At 42.0% G+C, this 22593-nt stretch overlaps 1 protein-coding gene and 1 long non-coding RNA gene across 2 annotated transcripts; both read left to right on the top strand.

Moving 5' to 3' along the window:
* Nucleotides 1-956: 956 nt before the first annotated feature.
* On the top strand, nucleotides 957-22501 carry LOC105387205 (tripartite motif-containing protein 45). The gene is made up of 11 exons (XM_048629698.1): nucleotides 957-1432; nucleotides 5580-5731; nucleotides 9129-9308; nucleotides 10742-10915; nucleotides 11262-11438; nucleotides 13636-13833; nucleotides 14723-14924; nucleotides 20160-20251; nucleotides 20607-20759; nucleotides 21732-21867; nucleotides 22306-22501. The coding sequence occupies exons 1-11, from the start codon at nucleotides 1051-1053 to the stop codon at nucleotides 22422-22424; spliced, it is 1965 nt and encodes a 654-aa protein (XP_048485655.1). The 5' UTR covers nucleotides 957-1050; the 3' UTR covers nucleotides 22425-22501.
* On the top strand, nucleotides 17099-18663 carry LOC125490462. The gene is made up of 4 exons (XR_007267686.1): nucleotides 17099-17493; nucleotides 17570-17635; nucleotides 17755-17819; nucleotides 18064-18663. It is a non-coding gene; the product is annotated as an uncharacterized LOC125490462 (long non-coding RNA).
* Nucleotides 22502-22593: the final 92 nt, after the last annotated feature.

Here is a 22593-nt window from a genome sequence, read left to right as displayed (position 1 = left end):
TGCAGAATGTCTTCGCACAGAATAATAAATGTTTATTGAAACCATGTGCGATTATGTAGGTGCTAACTACCTAAGTGCCTACTAAATAAAATATAAGCACTATCTATGTCTTAGTAGCAATAGAGTCTTGCATGTCTTCTATTCTTCCTCCACATAATAATATTAAGTTCGCATAGTATGTAACTAGCTAACATAAACCTGTTTACTTCATGATGGTCATCATCAGCCCGTAAACCGCCACTGTTGGACATTGGCCACTCAACTACATTCAGCCATATCCAAAACCTTGCGTTGCCTTATAATTAAATTATCTAAACTAAGTATAGCATCACCCGATATCAATTGCACATTCTCATCAAGGGAGCACTCCTTATCCGTTCAGAAACAAAAAAAAACTCCCATAAAAACCTACAAGAGTAACTTAACTCCAGTAAGTTACACTCATCCCAAATTAGGAATCATCCCTCAAAGTTAGGAAATTGGACGTGACATAATGTTGAATTGCATAGTTGTGTGGGGGAAGTCAATACTTTTATGATGTCATTTCTTATTTCGTTAATTAGGAAAATGGTTTGGTTGGGCGGGTGATAAATGCTTTAGACTAATTTTAGTTTAAGTACTTACCTACCTAATTATAGGCTGAAATATTAGGTCGATATAGGTGCCTACGTTAGAGAAAATAGTAGTTGAATTCTTAATGGTTTTGTTTAAAGTACCTAGTTAAGACAAAATACCGTTAACCAGTTACTCGTTACGTAGTTCTTACTAGCGAGTTTCACTCTTACTAAATTTGTCCCCTCCCAGTACTTAATTTACTAACGCCAAGAATCCTTATCTCTCAATGTCACACGAAAACCCCGATCCACAATTAATTGGTTTTAGGGAGAAGCACCGCAGTGGCTGACTCAATCTTACATAAACACTTTTTTTATACAAGACACGACTGTTTCAGTGTTCAGTCGATCTCTCCCAAGAGCGCACGCGACGCTTTCGAGCAATCGCGACGAAAACATCGATTCCAACTATCGATTATCTTTTTTCTTTTTAAAAATGTCATGCATGCCAGACCCAGAAGTGACCTTAAAAACTCCTTTCAAAAAGCAGAACAGCGAGAAAAAATTAGAAGTTGACCGTAAGCTTTACATCTTCGGCAGTTTTATGAGGAAGAAGGACAAGAGGAAGTCCCTACAGCCCCAGTCTCTGAGTGCTGGGAACAGCCCTATGCATTCGCGCAACTCTCACTTGGGCGTGAACATTCTTCCGAGGACGTCTGCGTACCAGGAGGCCAGGGGTGGCAAGGAGGGTGAATGCGGGTTGTGCAGGAGGGTTCTGGAGGAGCCGCGGCTGCTGGCGTGTCTGCACAGCTTCTGCACCCGCTGCCTGCAGGGGCTGCATCAGGAGGGAGACGATGTGTGGAATGATGTCGATGAAGGTCAGTTTTACCCTATTTTTTTAAGTAAAAATATTACTGAAATATTATCTAAGGATATCCAGCCTTTTATAGTTAGTTTGTTTATCACCGACACGATAAGCTGAGTTGGACCTATTAAAACGAATAAGTTCATTAATTTAACGAATAGACGGAACCACAAAATGTAAACGTATACCAACCCTTAATCATTTTATTTTGATAGAGCGGAGAATAACAGATGCTGAAACAAATTGGGTCATCAGATTTTTATGACCAATGGACGATCAGCAGGCCCTTTGTTTTAACGATTAGTGGAGCTTTTTTTATAAACTTTAAGTTTATTGTTTTTCCTAGTGTGTGGTTTCGCATCTGTTAGAGCTATTAAATGGTTCTTAAACGGTTTATTAGTAGGTCAATACTTTAGCACCTTTCAAGTAGGTATGTACTTACCAACCTACCTACATACAGACTTTAGCCGGGCTCATCTCGCCTAATCTTTATTGCCCTAAACTTGTTTGGCATAACTCGTAAGGTCTATTTTTTTTTGGTAGAATCATCACTTTGCCAATACTTAGGTGGCATAAGACTCGTTTCGTTTAAAACTCTTTTGGCATAAACTTGAAACACCTAAGTCTCGTTTGCTCAAATGTTCGTATTGGTATAATCTTGTTTGTCCTAATATAATCTTAATAAATACTAACCCCCTTATTCATAGAAAAGTTACAAGACGTTTTAACTAATAAACTGTTTTGTCCCTCTCTGTCTAAGAACAAATTGTTCTTTGTCGGAGAGGGACAAAACAGTTTATTAGTTAAAATGTTCTGTAACTTCTCTATGAATAAGGGGGTAAGTATATTAAGTATTTTGTAAATGTACAAATTGTGGTATTTTTCTTCTACATCTCGAAAATCACGTTATTGAATGATCAAAATGTCGAAAGTGAATGACCATTATAATTATTACAAATGCCATTAAACCCCATGGGATTGAAACCTAAAGATAGGTGCGACGACGAGCAAAGCGAGGAGGAGCGTGTTAGGTGCACATGTTCGTCAAAAGCAAAGCGGAGCGGAGTGGAGCGTTTCCCACATAGCGGCCACAATACAATGCACCAGTTTGCACTATGTAGGGTGACGCTCCAACGAAGTTAAAGCCAAACGAATATTATTACTTTGTATAACCTATGCCATAGCATTATTAGGCTATTCAAGATTTGGCCATACCATTATTATGCTAAACAAGATTATGCGAAATAACTTTTTACTAAAAGAGATTTATGCCATACGATTTTCGGCGAAACGAGACTTTGACCAAACGTTACTATGCAATATGAGATTCGGCAAATAAATCTTAGACCAAAAAGGTAGAACCCTCCAGAGGCACTCCAAATCCACAAACTGGAATTGTTGATCATTCTCTGGAAATCAACAGAATAGTTAATAAATAGTCCAATAATTATTTATTATTTGAGACAGTAATGAGACTTAAACTATGGGAAGTACATAAAACTAAGTAGGTAGTTTTAAGTAGTTTCAAAAGTTGTTCAGACTGACACCATTAGCGTCCAGCGTGGTCGCAAATGGTCCAAGCTTAGGAAGGCAGGTTAGACCTTAAGGTCATATGCTAAAACATTCCATTGGAGAGCGCTAGGTAGGTACAGGAACTTACACCCCCACAGATAGGTAATAAAATAACAGAACATAATAATTACCAGACCCCCTGAGCCACCCCCTTTTGGCTTACTATACCACTTTAGCAACATCCTGTAGATCTAGGGCAATGTCGGCGAGGTGACAAAGTAATCCATCCGTGACAGACCGGCATCACGTGACGATGCGGCGAGAAGCCTTACAGTGGAGGAAACTGACCTAGACTCGACGGATCAATATGATATATCGCACATTGTTTGAGTTGCAAAACTAATGGATTGCAGTTAGGTGCTAACAACTTACCTACCTAGATAATTATAGCGAAAGAGTACCGTATCACATACATAAAGAAATAAACCCTATGTGTGTTTTAGTTGTAGTCATAGCTAGGTCCTCTTTCATGATGGCTGAAATATGATCTCTTCTTCTTCACTCCTGCTACTCTGAGGAATCTGGGGCTGACATCAGGCACTTCAATTCTTCTCTGTCGGTGGCCAGCAAGTTGAGCTGTGGCCACGATTTCCCTTTGTCTTGAGCCTCGCTGACTATGAACCATTTCTAGGTATAAAGCTGGTCTTCCGGGTCGCCTTTAATCGCTGGGGTTTCCATTCTAGGGCCACTTTCGGGATACGGATATCAGATCTTCGCAGTGTGTGGCCTGGCTATCCTAAAATTATCTCGATGACAAAAGTCGTGTCGGATTATTACTATAGCTATAGACTAGGTTTTGTGACCGTGATGAAAAGATTGGCCAGTCAGATAAGAGTCCTTTCGCTGACTGCCCAGGGTACACCGGACACGTATAATACGTGAGGTACCTACGCCACTCGCGGGGAGATTCATTCGTGCACCCTAGAGACAATAAATAAGAAAAGTAAGCTAGGCCAAAAAAGATAATGCTCTACTGATTTAGTAGTTCATTATTGCGCGGGCGCACCGGAACATCGCTAATGGTAGACTATTTATATCCCGCCACCGCCACCCTGCCTGCGACTCAATGACAGACAAACAAACAAACGCACTATTTACAATACGAAATATGGGTGGCGCGATGTTTTATTTGTTATTACAAGCGTTGCGTTGCATTACAATACGATTGTATATTGTTTTATTTGTAGGTACTTAAGTGGTATGTACGTACATAATCTGTTTGGATAATCGTTTTCGAGTGTCGGGAGTTAAGAGCTAAGGGTGCCCACACGTAAACATGATGCGACGTCGCATTTCAAAAATCTGCGTCAAATCAAACATTTGCATTGAAAACTGCAAAAAACAGTCGCAGATTTGTACGACAACGCGACGTCGTATGGTTTTTGTGTTGGCACCCTTAGGCGCTTTGATGCCCTCATCTCCCTGATGCTGGAGCGTCGATGACACACGGGTTTATGGCGTGACCGAAGGAGAAACTTCTTATAGGCACATCCATCCAAACTGTGTACGGTAGTCAGCAACTGACTATGAAATCTGATTGCCTCATGCGGTAAAAAACCCTAGACCAGCGATAGTGTTAAATCCTGAGTTAAATTAACGCAGTGTTGGTGCCTACCTAAGTTTTTAAAGCTGAACATTTGTTTACATAACGCGTTTTATAAACAAACTTTTACGGAAATATAGGTATAAATTATAACTTCTGTTTAATGTAAGTCAGGCATAGGAAAGATATTTAATTATCATTGTAAGAATTCACTTCGAAACGTACATAAATTAAGATGTTAAGATATAATTAGAATCGCTATAATGTATTAGCATTGTTAATTACTATAGCTACTGATAGACATCGGATCTTCTAAATTCTAATCACCGATTCGTTTAGGTAAAGTAGACGAATGGGACTATGGTGTCCCATCCTTCCTTCTTATTGAGCCATAATGACTTCTATTACTAAGTAGGTACGTAGTTAATTAATAACCAATTACTTTGAAACATGAAATTCAAGGCTACAATATTTTAGAAACATTTGTACTACATCCGAAGTGTGTGTAAGAAAGATTATTTTCGTATCTTCCGCTGACAAAAATACCCGGCATGTTTGCATTGCCAACATGTTTCAGCACAGAATTATGTTAGGTGAACCTAATGCGCCTATAGGTAATAGATTTTTAAGTTTAAGACACATTACCGTTCTTACCCCGTTTTTATCCTTTTATTTACATTGGACTATACCTACTTATGTCGGTACACACAACAAGTTGTTCAGAATGACCCCCTGAGTCACACCCTTTCGGTATACTAGTTATATACATACTTATACTCTTTTTTTAACAACTTGTATACGTGTGACGCACCCTAGACAGTCAGCAACTGAGAGGAGATCGGACTAGCTAATCCTTTTACCATGGTGATATATTATATCCCTGCTCTAGCAAAAGAGTGTTTGTCACCGACAAAAAGAAGATACATGGCGTTATGGTGTTTATTAATTACTTCTATGGGTTCACCATTGGCACAATCGATACGATCTTCATTCAAACGAAACTTTCATAAACTGTCACATCCTTGATCGCTCTATCTCCCCCCAGGATCAATCCAGCTGGAGCCAGGCGGGTCTTGCTCCGGGTCGGGCGGTGGGTCGGGGGGCTCGGGCTACGAGAGCGAGCCGCGGGACCACTCGGGCTCCGAGGGCAGCTGGCCGGACCGGGACAAGGCCAAGTACGGGATCTTTACTAGGAAGGTGAGTGCAGATGGGAGGTGAACGAGATGAGAAGGCAATCATAAACGAGTGTGATGATGATGAGAAGAAGAGTGTTGATTTTGGCCATGGAGATTGCTGCATGGATATGCTGATTATGGCGCTCAGCGCCGATTTTGGCTGAAAAGATTGACCCAATACACTACCTCTGAATCCTCTGATAGGTTTCATTAGTATATACAATGATCAGGTGTCTAGGGCCCGTATTAATAAAACGATCTCAACTCCGCTCTCAAGCGTGATCTCAGGTGATACGCTCTCAAGATACAATCAGCATCTTAAGATCGTGGCTAATTAATAGACGGTTATTGAGCTTTACTCACATGATACCGATCTTGAGTGCAGGATCTCAAGTAAGTGTCAGTTTTCAATGAATGATGAATGCTTGACCGAACGAGAAAGCGTTTCGTGTCTGCTTTTCATTCACGTATTTAGTTGAATACCTACTATTGATGAATTTATTCTAATTAAATGCATCATTTTAATACTTCAAATAACTTACAAATGTGTTATGACATAAAATTACTTCTATCTAGTGCGCTAAAACAGTCATAAAGCCATTTTAACGTTTTTGACAAACGACGGCGACGAAACAAAACGCAGCGCGTCACGCGTCGTACAGACAAAAGTTTGTTGTTGTTTTATTGTGTTGCATCATGATGTTTACCTTAACCGTAAGAGCGATGTCATAGGTACATAGTCACGGGGATCGAACACCCATCTCTGTCGTGAGAAGCGGGTGCGTTACCCGTTAAGCTACTACCGCTACAATAGCAATCCGTATCCAATATTAAGTAGGTATTTGTTAGACTTTTAATTACACACACATTTTATTAACATGGCGTGAAATATCAGCTTCAAAAGTACTTCTATCTCTGGAGCAATTCGAACTATTGGAAGTCCTCTATTGTCCACTTTTTGCAGATGAACTCTAAACTTATTAGATTTGTGATATCATCATCATCATCATCATCAGCCAATAATCATCCACTGCTGGACAACATAGGCCTCTCCCAAAGAGCGCAACAACACACGGTCCTCGGCCTTCCTCATCCAACCACTACCGGCCTATGGTCTCAGTCCAGCGGGCAGGAGGGCGGAATTGTGATATATGCAACAGAATCTGAACCTTTTATAGGTGTTTGAAAGTGATCCTGCGGGCACCCCTAATGTAAACTTAAGGCAAACGAATTCTATCTGGCCATAAAATATCATTGTAGTGATCGATTTCGTCATGATAATCAATTTCGTTGATAATATTTACAGTATCCATTTTTAAATTTTTACAAAAACTTAACTTTTGTACCAAAAACGCGCACTCAAGTCACCCTCGGACTGCACTCAGGAATCACGCTCTTACTCGGGATCTTGAGAGCCATCTCAAGTGCCGAGTTTCATTTATTAATACGACATCACTCAGGTGATGACAGCATCTCGTAATGTGAACTCAAGTTCGATTTATTAATTAGAACAGCATCTTAAGAGCGTGATTGAGAGCGCTCTCAGCGGTAAGAGCGGTTTATTAATACGGGCCTAGGTTTGGAGAAGATGAAGTACGGGATCTTCACTAGGAAGGTGAGTCTGCGGAGCTGATAGTGCAGTGTCAGATAACCGCTATCACCTCCCGCAGGGTCGGTCAGCCGTTCAAGTACGGGATCTTTACTAGGAAGGTGAGTGTGGGAGGTAGATGCAGTGGTGGGTACCTAATATATAAATAAATAAATAAAAAATAAATAATGCTGGGTGTGGGGCTGATAGGCATAGGAGAGTGATGATGATGATGATGATGACTGAAGAGTTATGATTTTGGCCATGGAGACTGCTGCTTGGATATGCTGATAATAGTGATCAGTGCGCTTTCAGATCTAAGGCTAATGTAACCTTTTTGACTGAAACGATTACCTACCTAAAAGTTTTTGTAAGTATAACGTGATCTCACTACGCGTTAGGTAATCGCAAATGGATTCCGTGTCACTGATATCGATGTTTTTCAGAGAAACGGTTTTAGTTAAATAAACTACATATACATATAAATCTTTCAATCCGAATTTCCTATAAACTGACCTGATGGCATCGTTACACATTCAGATTATTTCCGTAAACATAACACTAATTACCATGTAGGTATCTACCTAAGTTCTAGCACGATGATCACTGGGAGGCTTCTTGTCGGCACTTAATCACCACTATGTACAGTAACCGGCACATGGACATGGAAAAAGCAGCTGGAAGTAGTTACTAGAAAGATGTTTGCTTCAGCAGGATCACTTCGCAGATTGCGGAATTTCTTGCCCACTGCCACCAAAATTGAGCTTTCTCAGTCTTTACTTCTACCCATTTTAGATTATGCCGATTCTTGCTATCCAGATTTAACTGAGGAGCAGTTAAATAAGCTTGAGCGACTCCAAAATTTTTCTATACGGTTTATATTTGGCTAACGCAATTATGACCATGTTTCCGACTTTCGCGCTAAAAATCATGCATGTAGGTATAATATGTATGATATGTATATGATATATATGTATGTATGTATATGTATATATGTGTGTGTATATATTATATTTATATATGTATTATATTGTATATAATTGTGTATTATAATACATGTAGTTGGCGTATGTACGGTGGCCTGCGCCTAAAAGTATACAGGCGGAGTTTTTAAAATAGCGATTCCTGATGATGAAGGGACCAGCTACATCTGTTATAAATCCGGGGACGTGTTGTGTGTGATGTGTGTAGCAGTGGTGTTTATGTGGATATGCTTCAGCAGCATGTGAGCTTGAGATCGCTATTTTAAAAACTCCGCCTGTATACTTTAAGGCGCAGGCCACCGTACTTGTGTGTATCTTATTTAGTTTATTTTTTGTCTATATTTATTATTAATAATAAATTAAATTAAACTATATTCCTTGAGTAAGTACACTGTACCCCTTTTATATCTCTAGTCCATCCATCCAAATGTTGTCTGGAAGAGATCGCTATAAGCGATAAGACCGCCTTTTGTACCCTAGTTAAGTGTCTATGTAAAATTGTTAATTATTTCTTGGTGTACAAATAAAGAGTACTCTATCTATCTATCTATCTATACCTAACCCCTCTTAAGCTGCGTACAGACCGGCCCAACTTGGCTTGGCTTGGTTGGCCTTCGTTGCTGCAATCTGCCCTGTATTATGTATGATAAATATCCATCGTTGGGATAACCGATGGCGTTCGTTGGCCCGGTCTGTACGCAGCTTCAGAGTGACATTACTGAGAGGGGTTCAGGTTTCTTTGTAGCCCTGCAATGTATCTATGTAGTAACACAACTTCAGAGGGGGAACCATCTAGCCTTCCACAGCTTACCTCGCGGCATCTTAAATACCTACAATATCCTTCCCAGATCTCAGGCCGCAGCGTGCAGCACGTGATCTGCCCGACCTGCCGGCACGAGACCCCCCTCCCCCTCGGCGGGGTGTCGGCGCTGCCCCTCAACACTGTGATGATGAGGAGGATCCACGCGGCCAGGGATGACCTGGACAGGGCCAGTGTGCTGTGTGATCTGTGCTCTAGCGATAATAAGGTAAGGGTTTTGATTGGACGGGTCGTTGGTAGTTGTAGAAAAGGGTTCTATCGATGCGTTGTTAGTTGTAGATTATTATAATAGTTATGCTGGTTTTAGAAATGATGTGGATATCGAATGGCAAATAATCGGATCAAGGTTTCCATTCCACATACTGTGGATGTGGATGTGTGTGGATGACACAAAACCATTGATGATTGATTCGACGCGAGCATTGTTTAGTTTTTTTTGTTACAAAACTATGCCAAAAAAACAACGTAGGCAGGTGTTGCGACATACGTTGATAAACCCAGCGTATCCACATAAAACGTTTGGGACTTACAAAAACATTATTTCTCAGATGATGATACAGCGGTAAAACTTTTGTTTTTCCCTGGCTACCTGCCAAGCCAAGCTTCATGATCATTACAGTCTGACTAATGGGCGAATTGCAATATCAGAGTTAATAACTCAGGAGCCACCGCGTTTGTGCGCTGGTTAAAGAGGGTTATTTTGATCCTTTTCATTGATTTAGCTTTGTTTTATGACACAGTAGTGGAGAGTGGTTGATGTCATTGCCGATATCAATTTGAAATCATGTAGGTATTTTGGGATAATTAGGTAATTTGAGTGAAAACTTACCTACATGTGAATGAATTGCGTCTGTTTACGGCACAATCAGCCTCTCACAGAATAGATGGATTTTAATTTATTAGGTAGGTACCTACTATTTATATAAGTAGGTACTGTACAGCTGTACTATAAATACTTACTTACCCATTATGCCGTTTGGGGTACACCGTGCCATTTGACCTATAGGATGTAAGTATTAAGTAAGTAGTTATATTTACTTTAGAATCCGGCTATTATTTCTTTTTATAAATATGTACACTTGGAACTAAGTAAATAGGAATTCCAGAATACATCACAAATACCTCCCGAAACTGGTAGGTAATGCGCAAGTGAAGGCAACCGTGTCAAAACTAATGGGAATTCTTATAAACTGTTCGTTTCGTCGACACGGTCTTGCTTCGGCTGCAACACGTGTATAACTTGGAATTCTTAAAATAAATATACAAAATCATTTGAAGCCACTGTCAAGGATCTCTGGTCACTTGTTGGAGAATATTTTTTATGCCATCAATTAAGCCTGTAAAGTGTTTGTTCTCGCGCCTTTAATTGATCTTTGTTCGTTTGGGTTTACTTAAACAAAATTAGTTTTACCACACAAAGCTATAGGTACAACGAATTTAAGTAACTTTACGCATCTGTAGAATTCAGTGTTAAACTTATTTTGTGTTAAACTTCGTTTAGAGTTCAGTTTGGTAATCAAAATTCACTTCAAACATAATAATATGTTATGAAATTAAATTTTCGGGTCATATCTTGCTTATTAAAAGAACGTCATGAAAATCATCCACCATTTTCATGACATGTCCTCCCGTCACCCACAGGCGGAGTCCCGGTGCGAGCAATGCCTGGTGAGCGTGTGCCGGTCCTGCCACGACGCGCACGGCCGACAGAAGGCCACCGCCCGCCACGCGCTGCGGCCCTTGGAGCCGGCCCCTGCACTCTGTAGCTTACACCCCGGGGCTGAGCTGAGTGTCTACTGCGCTACGTGCCAACAGGTCAGGATATCATCATCTGCACAGAGTCTCTTGCAGGCTCTATAGGGTTCAGGAGTCTGCAGAAGTAGTCTGGGAGACAGGAAGCCGGTAGTAATTGGATGAAGAAGATGGTCATACGTGCTAATACGTGCACGGTAGACAGAAGAGAGCTTAAGCGAGATAAGCTTTATTTCCAACAGTGGACGATTGCAGACGTCAAATCATATTCCTATTGGTACCGCGTACAGTGGGCTGCTATGCTAAGATACCTGACTCCCTCAGTAGCAATGTCAACTACGCTAAGAGTTTTTCTGTGTAGGTGAACGTACCCATGTATCTTATCTTAATATAATCTGCTCACACCCAGGTGGTGTGCCGCGACTGCTGCGTCATCTCGCACTCGGGCCACGCGCTGGGGCTGGCGGCGCGCGCGGCGGCGGAGCGCGCCAGGCGGCTGCGCGACGCGTGCTCGCGTGCAGGGTACGTGCCCGAGCACGTGCAGAGAGCTACTCGTGTGTTGCAGTGCCAGAGGTTGGAGGTGGATGTGAGTTTATTTCTTTTTTTTCAGGAGTTCAGACCAGCTCAATTGATCCCATAGTGAAAGTTGCTAAGTACTTAACTATGTCGGTCACTGAACTAGATTAATATTTCACCTATTCTCTGAACCTATTTGACAGCCCTCAGCAGTCTTTATAGGATGAGTAGGTACAAAGTAACAGGTCCTTAGACAAGAACAGGGGGCGTAAGGTAAAAACTTGGTAGAAAGCTATCTGTATAGCTCTACCAGTCAGTTATTTTGTAGCAGTCTGTGGGGTTAGTCTATCTACCTATGTACGCATAGACTACTATAGACACATAGATAATTCTCGGAGCGCGCCAGGCGGCTGCGCGACGCGTGCGCGCGAGCAGGGTACGTGCCCGAGCACGTGCAGCGAGCTACGCGTGTGTTGCAGTGCCAGCGGCTGGAGGTTGACGTGAGTTGAGAGAATCCAGCCTGCTTTTTTCAGGAGTTGAGACCAGCTCAATTGAACCCGTAGTAAAAGTGCCATAGATTAAAATTTGGCCCAGTATATTATGACGGATAGAACACGTATAGTGCCACAAACTTATCTGTTCCGGTGAGAGCGAACTAAATTGGTCCATATAATCTATGTCAATATGAAATTCATTAGTACAGTAAGTAATGAGGTATAGACCAATTTAGTTCGCTCTCACCGGAACAGATAAGTTTGTGGCACTATAGAAAGCTGACTATCTGAACCTATTTGACAGCCCTCAGCAGTCTTTATAGCATGAGTAGCTACAGGTCCTTAGACAAGATCAGGGTGTAAGGTAGAAAGCTAGTCAATTACTTTGTGGCAGTCTGTGAGTTAGTCTATCTACATAATAGACACATAGATAATCCTCGGGCCACGCGCTGGGGCTGGCGGCGCGCGCGGCGGCGGAGCGCGCCAGGTGGCTGCGCGACGCGTGCGCGCGAGCAGGCTACGTGCCCGAGCACGTGCAGAGAGCTACTCGTGTGTTGCAGTGCCAGAGGTTGGAGGTTGATGTGAGTTGAGGGAACAATAGGCCCGCCTGTATTTTTTTCAGGAGTTCAGACCAGCTCATTTATTCCCATAGCGAAACTTTCTTAGTAGTTAACTATTTCTATGACGAATAGAACACATAGAAAGCTGGCTATCTGAACCTATTTGACAGCCCTCAGCAGTATTTATAGAATGAGTACTATGAGTAGGTACAGTAGGGCCTTAGACAAGAACAGGGCGTAAGGTAAGTAGAAAGCTATAGTCACCAGTCAGTTACTTTGTGGCAGTCTGTGGGTTAGTCTATCTACGTATAGACACATAGAGCATCCTCGGGCCACGCACTCGGGCTGCTACGTATAGACACATACATAACTAGATGATCCTCGGGTCACGCGCTGCGGCTGGCGGCGCGCGCGCCGGCTACGTGCCCGAGCACGTGCAGCGAGCTACTCGTGTGTTGCAGTGTCAGCGGTTGCAGGTTGATGTGAGTTGCTTAAATATTCTACTCTACTCTACTCTACTAAGAATAGAATAGCATCTGCATGCAAAAAGCTGCCACTATTAGTGCCGATTTCCAGTTTCATCATCGCAAAAACATCTCTCAAACAGGTGTTCCAGTGGAGAAAACGAATCGCAGTTTTTGTAGGCAGGGTCCTACGGGCCTTTAGTTTTCAGGTAGGGTTAGGTTAGGGTGAGAACAAAGTAACTGACCGATTGGCGGTGGTAGCCATAATTCTACTTTACGCCCTGTCATCGCTCCATAGCTTATAAGTAAAGTCTATCTACTTAGATAAACTGCGAGCCCGAGCACGTGCAGCGAGCTACTCATGTGTTGCAGTGCCAGCGGCTCGAGGTTGATGTGACTTGAGGGAATACTATAGCCACAGGGTGGAATTCTTACAGTGACTGAAATAAAATAGTATGCAACAGATGGTATTTTAGATTTTACTGTTGTTCTAAAGTACCTATGTTGGATACTTTTAACTGGCAACGGGAAAGTCCGTTATAAAAGTTTTACTCAGAACTTAAATATATATTTACCTCTACTGCCTCTACTCACCTACTACTTACCCAGCTTTCTGCGTATTTACGCCACGATGCGAGGGTTTTTACAAAGCATAAGTGACTAATAAAATGTCCATAATATGAGTTTTACCATAGAACTTAATGTTCCTAAAACATTCCTAAACTTATATGTATCTATCTCCCCCATAGACGCAAGCAGCAAAAGTAGAAGCTGAAGTGGCGACCTTCGCGGAAGAATACCGTCGCGCGGTGGAGGCGCACGGACGAGCCCTGGTCACGTCAGCGGCGCGCGCGCGGGCACGGTACCGAGAGAAGTACGACCAGCAGATCGGACTGTTGGAGGCCAAGGTTGCGCAAGCGGCGGAGGCGGTGAAGTTTGCTGAGGAGGTTTGTTCCTATTTTACACTTGATTTTCTCCAAAGAGGTACTTCAGGATAGCTGCTACCTGCCTACTGTCCTTGAGGGACATCTCAGTTTAATGTAGCTTTTGAAAAGCATATACATAATGCGCTCGTGACGTCAGCGGCGCGCGCGCGGGCGCGGTACCGGGAGAAGTACGACCAGCAGATTGGACTGTTGGAGGCTAAGGTTGCGCAAGCGGCGGAGGCGGTGAAGTTTGCTGAGGAGGTTTGTTACTAACTAAATTAAAATTTTCTTCACGATCACTGCTACATGCCTGCTGTCCTTGAGTGACATCTCAGTTTAATGTAGCTTTTGAAAAGAATGCGGCAGTTATACAATTAAATAAAAAATACCCCGGAAGTGGCAACCTTTGCGGAGAAATACCGTCAGCGGCGCGCGCGCGGGCACGGTACCGGGAGAAGTACGACCAGCAGATTGGACTGTTGGAGGCCCAGGTTGCGCAAGCGGCGGAGGCGGTGAAGTTTGCTGAGGAGGTTTGTTGATGGAGACTTGCTATTTTACACTTGGTATTCTTCAAAGAGGTACTTCAGGATCACTGATACATGCCTATCGTTCTTGAGTGACGTATCAGTTTAATGTAGCTTTTAAAAAGTCTCTGTTACAGCAGCGGTTTGTTACATTTAGGTAAAAAATACACAACTTAGGGTAGGTAGTAGGTACTCTTAATTTGTACCTAAGCTTCAGTGATGTTACAGCAGTAATCGCTGATCAAGCAGTAGCTTCCGCAATCTTTATGAAGCTTAAAGATGGTGGGAATTCATCAATAGAACTTGAAAAAATTAGGTAGGTACCTACTTACCTAAAATCACCCGAATTTCTCCAAACAACACTTTAAAAATCCCTTCCTCCACAGCTCCTATCAGACGCCAAAGAAGACGAGCTGCTCTCCCTCTCCGGACCAGTAGAACGCAGACTCGAATCCGTGTGTGACGTCACGGCGGGGGCGCCGCGCTGCGAGCTGCGGTTCTCGGCGGCCGCGGCCCCCGCCTGCGCGCTGCGCGGCCGCCTGCTCGCCGCCGCCGCCGACCATAGCCACACAGTGTTGTTGACTGATGGTAACTAATGAGTCTTTGTTTAGTTTAGAATGATGATCGAATGGTGTAGTGTTTATACAGGGTGTTGCAAAAAGGGTAAGCTAGTACATACATCTCAACCCTGCATACTCTGAAGCTTTGAGAACCGAGCAAAGCGAGGCAATGCAAACTTAACCGGTTTTTCGTATACCGTAAAGAGCCGAGCGAAGCGAGGCCATATAAACCAACGTCGCATTCCTAAACCCTTGAGAGCCGAGCGAAGCGAGGCAGCGCAAACCTAACCGGGATTCCCTAAAGTGTAAAGAGCCGAGCAGAGCGAGGCCATGCATCTCAATCCTGCATACCCTGAAGCTTAGAGAACCGAGCGAAGCGAGGCAATACAAAATTAACTGGCACTTTCCAAATCACAAAGAGCCGAGCGAAGCGAGGGCTGACAAACTTACCCACATTTCTTAAATTTAAATAGCTGAGCAAAGAGTACAAATAAAAACTGGCATTTCCAAAAACCCTTAGGACGCAATTAAGCGAAGCGATGCAAAACACATCCAACCCGCATTTCCTAAAATCTGAAGAACCGAGCGAATCCAGACAAAACAAACCAAATTTGCTAAAACTTAAGGGCCCGTACAGGGTGACGTGCCGCGCCAATTTTGGGTTTTCAATGCTCTTCACACAGCACACGCAGTGACACGCACACATGTAAGTTTGCACAGTGGGTCAATAAACTTTTACTCGCCAACTTTATTGACAATTATGTTCAAGTACATTTTGGGTGATTTTAGGGTAAGTAAGTATAATTCTTACTTACACTGGTAGGCACCAGGAAAGAGTAGAAATTAATAGGGGTGCCACTTTACTCTATACTCGGAACCCGATTAGCTTTCTCAAACAAATGTGGTATTTACTTGTAGAAAGGTAACTACAAGTATTAAAGTGTAGATAATAAGTTTCGGGCATCCTCCAGCCAACTGAACCCCGACGACAAAGCAAAGTAAATACATAGTGTCGCAAAAGGGCTATACTAAACCAAAAGGGGATGACTCAAGGGGTCATTCTGAACAACTTTTGTTCTACGAGATTTGCAAATTCGCGAAAAAAAATATTCGTTTTCCATGGTAACAAGTCACATGTCCAACAAAGTTTCTATGAAAAAGGTTTTTTTTTGTTAATTTTCAAAACTCGTAGAGCAAAAGTTCAGAATGACCCCCTATCTTACTCCTTTTTAAACGACTGCCGAAGGAGGAGGGTAATGTTTTTTGATTGTATGTATGTATGTTTGTTTGTTCCCTCCTGTAGCCTAAACGGCTTGATATATTTTGATGTATGAGGTATTGTTAGAAGCGTATTGATGGCGCGATGGTTATAGGCTATGTGACGTTCCATTAAAATGTACATAGCGCCCTCTAGAGGACATAACGTGATGATCGAAAAAATAATAATTCAACTTTGCCGCGTAAGGTATCAAATGAAAGGGCTTGATTTTCACATTACAAAAATATGCATATTGAAGGTATTTAAATAACAACACCAAAATTATTGAAATAAAAAATGATCATGAACTACTGACGTAAAATTTCATAAAATAAAAACAACTAAAAAGTTACAAATAAAAAAATACAATTATAAACAAACGAAAAACCCGACTGTACGCTAAAAACATGAAAACAAGTCCCAATGTTAATGGAAAGTATCGCAGGCGGGGACCAACTTGACCGCCACTCAAGGCCGTTTTCTAAGTAACATTCAGCTAAATGGTGAACCCTCTGCTGGTCCCCGCCTACGATACTTTCCATTAACATTGGGACTTGTTTTCATCTTTTTAGCGTGCAGTCGAGTTTTTTGTTTGTTTATAATTTGTTTAGTACTATATACCGCTTTTTCAATACCTGTAAGTACATTTTTTGGTAGCTGCATAATATTTTAACTTAATTTTAGGGTTTCGAACGTCAAAAGAAAAAAAGCAACCGTTATAGGATCTCTTTGTTGTCCGTCTGTCTGACTGACTGTCTGTCACCGCCCTTTTTCTCAGAAACGGGTAAAGATATCAAGCTGATATTTCGCATAGATGGGGCGTACCTACCCTAAAAAAAATATTATGGTACTCCCTGTCCCACACAAGTAAATTGGGGCTTATATTTTTTCCAGTTATTTTGATGTGTATCCTTTTTTTTCTTTGTTGTTTTGTATAAGTGTAACACCATTATTTTTGTAACTTAACATTTCGTTTATTGTTTACATTCTGTTTGTTTACTTTGTTAGTCTTGTCAAGTATCAGCTGTCAAATTCGACACACAGGATAGATTTTCAGTTGTTGTCTGTGGTCCTTTGAGAAAACTCGTGCTAGATCGTCATCGGACAGTGGTCAGTGGCGACATGACGCTCAGAACAATGATCGTGCTGACTGGCCACAGAGTAGTTTTGTGACGATGAGCTGACATCCCCGGTGACGGCTTTTTTCGGAACTGGCAAGGAGGCAAACCATTCTCTGTCAGAACGTCTCGAGTCTCGAGTAAATGTGTGGTTAGATTTTTCTTCCCGCCCGCGTGGCGCAGGCCGTATTGGTACCAAGTTCCTTGCTTCATATTTCCTGGTGAGTATTTCGATCGTGGGTTCAGGTTATCTGATTGGTCTACGGGATAGATTCTGACTAAGTTGTTTCTTTGCAGTTACCAGATACGTGCCACAGACACCCACGCAGCATCACACCATGTGTACCTAACCTGAATTGCCGAGTGAGTAAACTAGCATTTCGTTGTTATTCGATTTCCGATGACTTTGGATTTCGAAAGCCATCTGCCTTGTCTTTATTTCTACACGTAGCAACGTCTAACCCCGCGTATTTCTCTTACAGCAATTTCAATCCTGCCCGGTGAAGCGTGCGATTGCCAGACGCGTGTCACCTGACCCAACCCCAAGGTAAGCGCCATGACCTTCCACGTGTCGATTAGGTTATTTTGCAAGTGTCACGTTTAAACAGCAAAGCTACCGCCTTTGAGACGAGATCTAACCTTCCCATAATCGTTGATTAGTGATTGACCGTAGGTTTTAGGTTAGAAATACCCAGGGGCCATTCAAGACACGTCACTTGAGACATGTTAGCTAGGCCTTCGCTGTCCTTACCGACCCATCCTTGACCCAAGGCTGTTTCTCGCGATTCCAGAAGGTGTCGTTGGTGACCAGAGCCGTCAGCGAGCCACGAGCCGTCCGGAGCTCCTGTCCTGGCCCCGTCCGACAGTCCAGGTTGGCCGTTGTATGTTCATTGAGCGGATACTGAGGAATTTCCTTAGGATTTCTATTAATCTTCAGCGGCATCAGCCTTCTAACGCCGCTGCTGAATGTAGGATTGCAAAGGCAGAACCCGGGTGGACTTTAGCGGGTTAAAACCTTTATTTTATTTTTTTTACTTCGTAGGGAGCCCCGTTAGAACGGGCAGTAGTATCAAAATTGCACTTTGAACCTTTTGTAGGCGCTAGGCTATCAACGTCCTTCGGTTACGGGGCCTTAACGTTAAACTGCTATCCCATTGAAGTAATATAGAAGTTTCTCTGGGGTTAATACCATCTTTCTATCCCTGTGGCGTGAAACACAGGGGTAGAACCTTTGGTTTCCCCACTTTAATGTAATTTCCTTGCAATACCTTGTATACTTCAACCAGACTATTATAAGGACTTAATCCCTGGTCTCATTTTAGACCTATTTGAGTTATAAAATATTGTGTGAGGCAGGGTTTTGATAAATAAATATTAATAACTGTACCACATTCTGATATTTTTATTTTCCACCTCATTGTAATTTCACTACCCACTACACAGTGGAAAATAGGCTTACATATGTGTTTCTTTTCTTTAAATCTGTATTTTTTTGTTGTTGCTGTCTATGTGTCGAATAAATGTATCTTTATCTTCAAATCACGCCATCTATCGTTTGTTTTTTTTGTGGCTACTGTCTATAGAAGAAATTCCGTAATTGACAATTTTACGTTACGAATTTATTTTTATTTATTTTATTTTTATTTTTACATTTTCGCGGAGAACCAACAGCATTTTGTTAATAAATAATTATTACTAATGAACACATAACAACTTGATGCCATTAGTTAACAGAATGAACTTAGTAAACCCAGTAAACCTAACACATCCAGAGGAAAAATAAAATCTCTTTCTCTCTCTCTGAAAAACAAACTTAATAGCCTAAACTCGATGCTTTTAGCTATTAACATCTTTGAAATAAAATTGAGCCACCACCGTGTTATGCCCTCATCAGATCCTCACGAGACCATACCTCAACCAGCACCAAGAGACTGTATTTTTTATCCCTAACCTAATGTTCGTGCGTATTGTCATCACTTAGATCCATTCGCTATATTCCTGCTCCTCATCAGACCTTTACGAGACTGTAATGTCACGAGAATATTGCACACTATCTAATTTAATTTAATGTATTGAATATACTGGAAGAGTTATGCTTCCTCAATTTCAAATCAAATTATGTTGGTGTCATAAAAGTTGAAAAAGTGCAATGACAACCAATGTGCAGTGATTTTGTATCTGTACACGATAAGATCGCGAGCTGTCAGTGCTGCCTAAACCGACGTGACCCTTCTTTGGAGGCCAGCGGCCAACTGAGTCAAACGTCACTTGTGTTTATGATTTTATAACACAGAAAGCCGCCATAGATATTTGTATGAAGATTTGAGGGAAAAAAATTGCTCAAGTTTGGGATTAATTTACACAAAATAAGTGTGTGTTTATTAAAAAACAAGGTATTTAGCGCCTAGTCCAAGCCTTTAACTTTATAATATGATAAAAATCATATGAAATTTCTTAATAATTACGACACAGTTGTTACAATACGGGAGTGTGATTTTCTGGTTATTCGTCATATTCTGATTTTTTTTTACAGTTATCCATAATCATTTACTTGAATTCGAATCATTTAGCACCTAGCTAGACTCTTCGGCTACCTGTGTGATTTTTTTCAAGGTTGTAGAGCATCGTTTACTATATAATTCTATGACAATGCCAACCCTCGATTCCCCCCTGCAGACCCTTAAGCCAAGTGTTTAGGAAATACCGATTTGGTAAAACCAAATACCTACTTACCTTTACCAATAACTACTTATTTATCTAAAATTTTAACTTCGTATTCACGTCAATATAGGTACGGTTGTGTCCAAGGGGACACAGCCACACCCACTTTATTTTTATCTTTCTTTCGGTGATACGACTTTTTAATCACCCTGTATATCTATTCCAGGTCTTCAAGATCTCCGCGTGGACTGCAAACAAGACGTAATTATGGAGCTGCGGGACAGCAATGGGGAACGGATTTGGTGCGGCGGAGAACAGGTAATCTTGCTCCAAACACACACATTGATACATTCACCCAACATTCGTTAGCTTTGACAAAAGTTGCCAGACAAGCGTTGACAAAAACTAGAGCTGGTTTAGGGTTGGTCACCGTGGTGAAAGGTTTACCCCAGTCAGATTAGCATCAGTCGCTGAGAGCCCAGGGTGCGCCGGGCGTAACTAGATGTATAAAGTACAGTTGATTTCTACTTGATACGTCACTCCTTTAGTGCACCCCAAGAAAGTAGCTACTGATACCTATGTACTTCTATCTCCTCAACTATAAATAAGTACCTACTTGAGTAAATCTTTTCTCTCATCCCCACCATATCTCACCCAGCTCCCTACCCCCCAGGTAGCAGGCTACTTCCGGCGCAGTGACTCGAGTGCCACCCCCGAGTTTCTGAAGGTGACCGACCGCAATGACGGGACCTACACCCTGGCACTGTGTCCAGCCAGCCCGGGAGCGTATTTGTTGGCTGTCACGCTGAATAACAAGCCGATTAAGGTGAGGTGTTGAGGGTTTTGAAGTAGAGTTGGTGTCTAAGGAAACGAGGATGCAATTGGAAATAACTAAACTAGTTTAAGATAGATGTAAGTTTTCCAAATACAATAAAATAAATAAACAAATAATAATATGTAACTAGGTAGATTATTTTTACAACAGTTGTCTCGGGCCATGGATAGATGGATATTTTGTAAGTCAGTGCGAAACAGAACAGTCATTCAGGTTTTATGCTTAATTCCTTCTCCGTTACAGCTGTCCGACTGTGGAATGACCTCCCTGAGTCTATCAGGAAGGCTCCCAGCCGAGCAGTATTTAAATCACTGGTTCGGGCTCATTATCTCAGCAGGATAGGATAGAAGAAAGATCATCTTTTCTTGCACCTCTATTGTTGTGTGTTTATATAATAATATTATTTATGTATTTATGTATTATATATATATACATATATATATATATATATATATTAGGCATATAGGATTATATATTATCTATTAGTAAACTCCATAAGTATAAATTGTTGCAGGATTTTATATTTATTTGTTGCACTTATTTGTTTTTTTTTTCTCTCTAAAATCGTGTAAAGTTCTTTTTTTTTTTTTGCACTCCCATACAATTTGCTCCCGGTACCTCCTGCAGGTTGACTGGTAGAAAATGCTTCTAGCATTAAGTCCACCTAATTGTACATATTTACTTCTGTATATTGTGCAATAAAAGTATAAATAAATAAATAAATAAAATGAGTTAATCATGTTTTCAGAGATAAAGATATACCATCTAGTAAGTATCTACATGTTTTGTTTTGATATAATCATAAAAACTATGCTGCCATTTTCTCGCATACAAAGTGGCGCCTCTAACGGAACCTCCCACAAAACAATTGCCATCTATCCTACCGACTCCACCCAAACCCCACCTAATCTCTCCACAGTCCAATCCATCCCCGCTCTAAAACCCCCCCATATCTCTTCACAGGGCAGCCCCTTCCCGTGCGCCGTGCGAGTGGCGCGCGCGCACACCGGCCAGTTCCACTGCTGCTCCTTCTGCTCCTCGGGCGGGAAGAAGAGCGCTACTTGTGGGTGCGGCGCCGCCATGGGAGGGGGGTATAAAGGTAATATAGATGTGGAATATATTTCGGTGTGGTGTACTGTTATATCCACCGCTATAAATTCATTGTTACACTTATTACACTGACCCAATGACTGCCTACACACATGACACTCGTCTGCAGGCTGCGGGCACGGGCACGCAGGGCACCCCGGCGCGCGGCACTGGTCATATACTGTGGTGATGACTCAGAAACTTCCCTACATTTTCATTCGTTACCTATAAATTCATCCCACTTCTTACTCCTATAAATCCATTTCTACAAACACAACACTCGTCCGCAGGCTGCGGGCACGGGCACGCGGGCCAGCCCGGCGCGCGGCACTGGTCATGTACTGTGATGATAATTCAGAGACTCCCCTACATTTACATTTCCATTCGTTTAAAATATAAATTCAACCCCCTACAAATCCATTCCTACACACATGACACTCGTCCGCAGGCTGCGGGCACGGGCACGCGGGGCACCCCGGCGCGCGGCACTGGTCGTGCTGCGGGAGCACCTCCAAGCGGAGCATCTGCATGCGGCCGCAGTCGCAGACTTACCAGTTCTCACTGTGAAGAGTAGGACTGTTGATCGATGTAAATTTATTGATTAAAGTCTGTTTTTTAAATCTCAGATACTTATACTGAATTTTCACTGTAAATTTTTATTGAACTGTCAGCAGTGGGTGGTGCTTGTCGTATTATTACTAGCAAAAATATTGCACCAGGTTTGAGGTGAGACATT

This window comes from Plutella xylostella, chromosome 4, assembly GCF_932276165.1.
Source record: "Plutella xylostella chromosome 4, ilPluXylo3.1, whole genome shotgun sequence".
In the NCBI taxonomy this organism is placed as follows: domain Eukaryota; kingdom Metazoa; phylum Arthropoda; class Insecta; order Lepidoptera; family Plutellidae; genus Plutella; species Plutella xylostella.
This window is presented reverse-complemented; position numbering and strand designations above follow the sequence as displayed.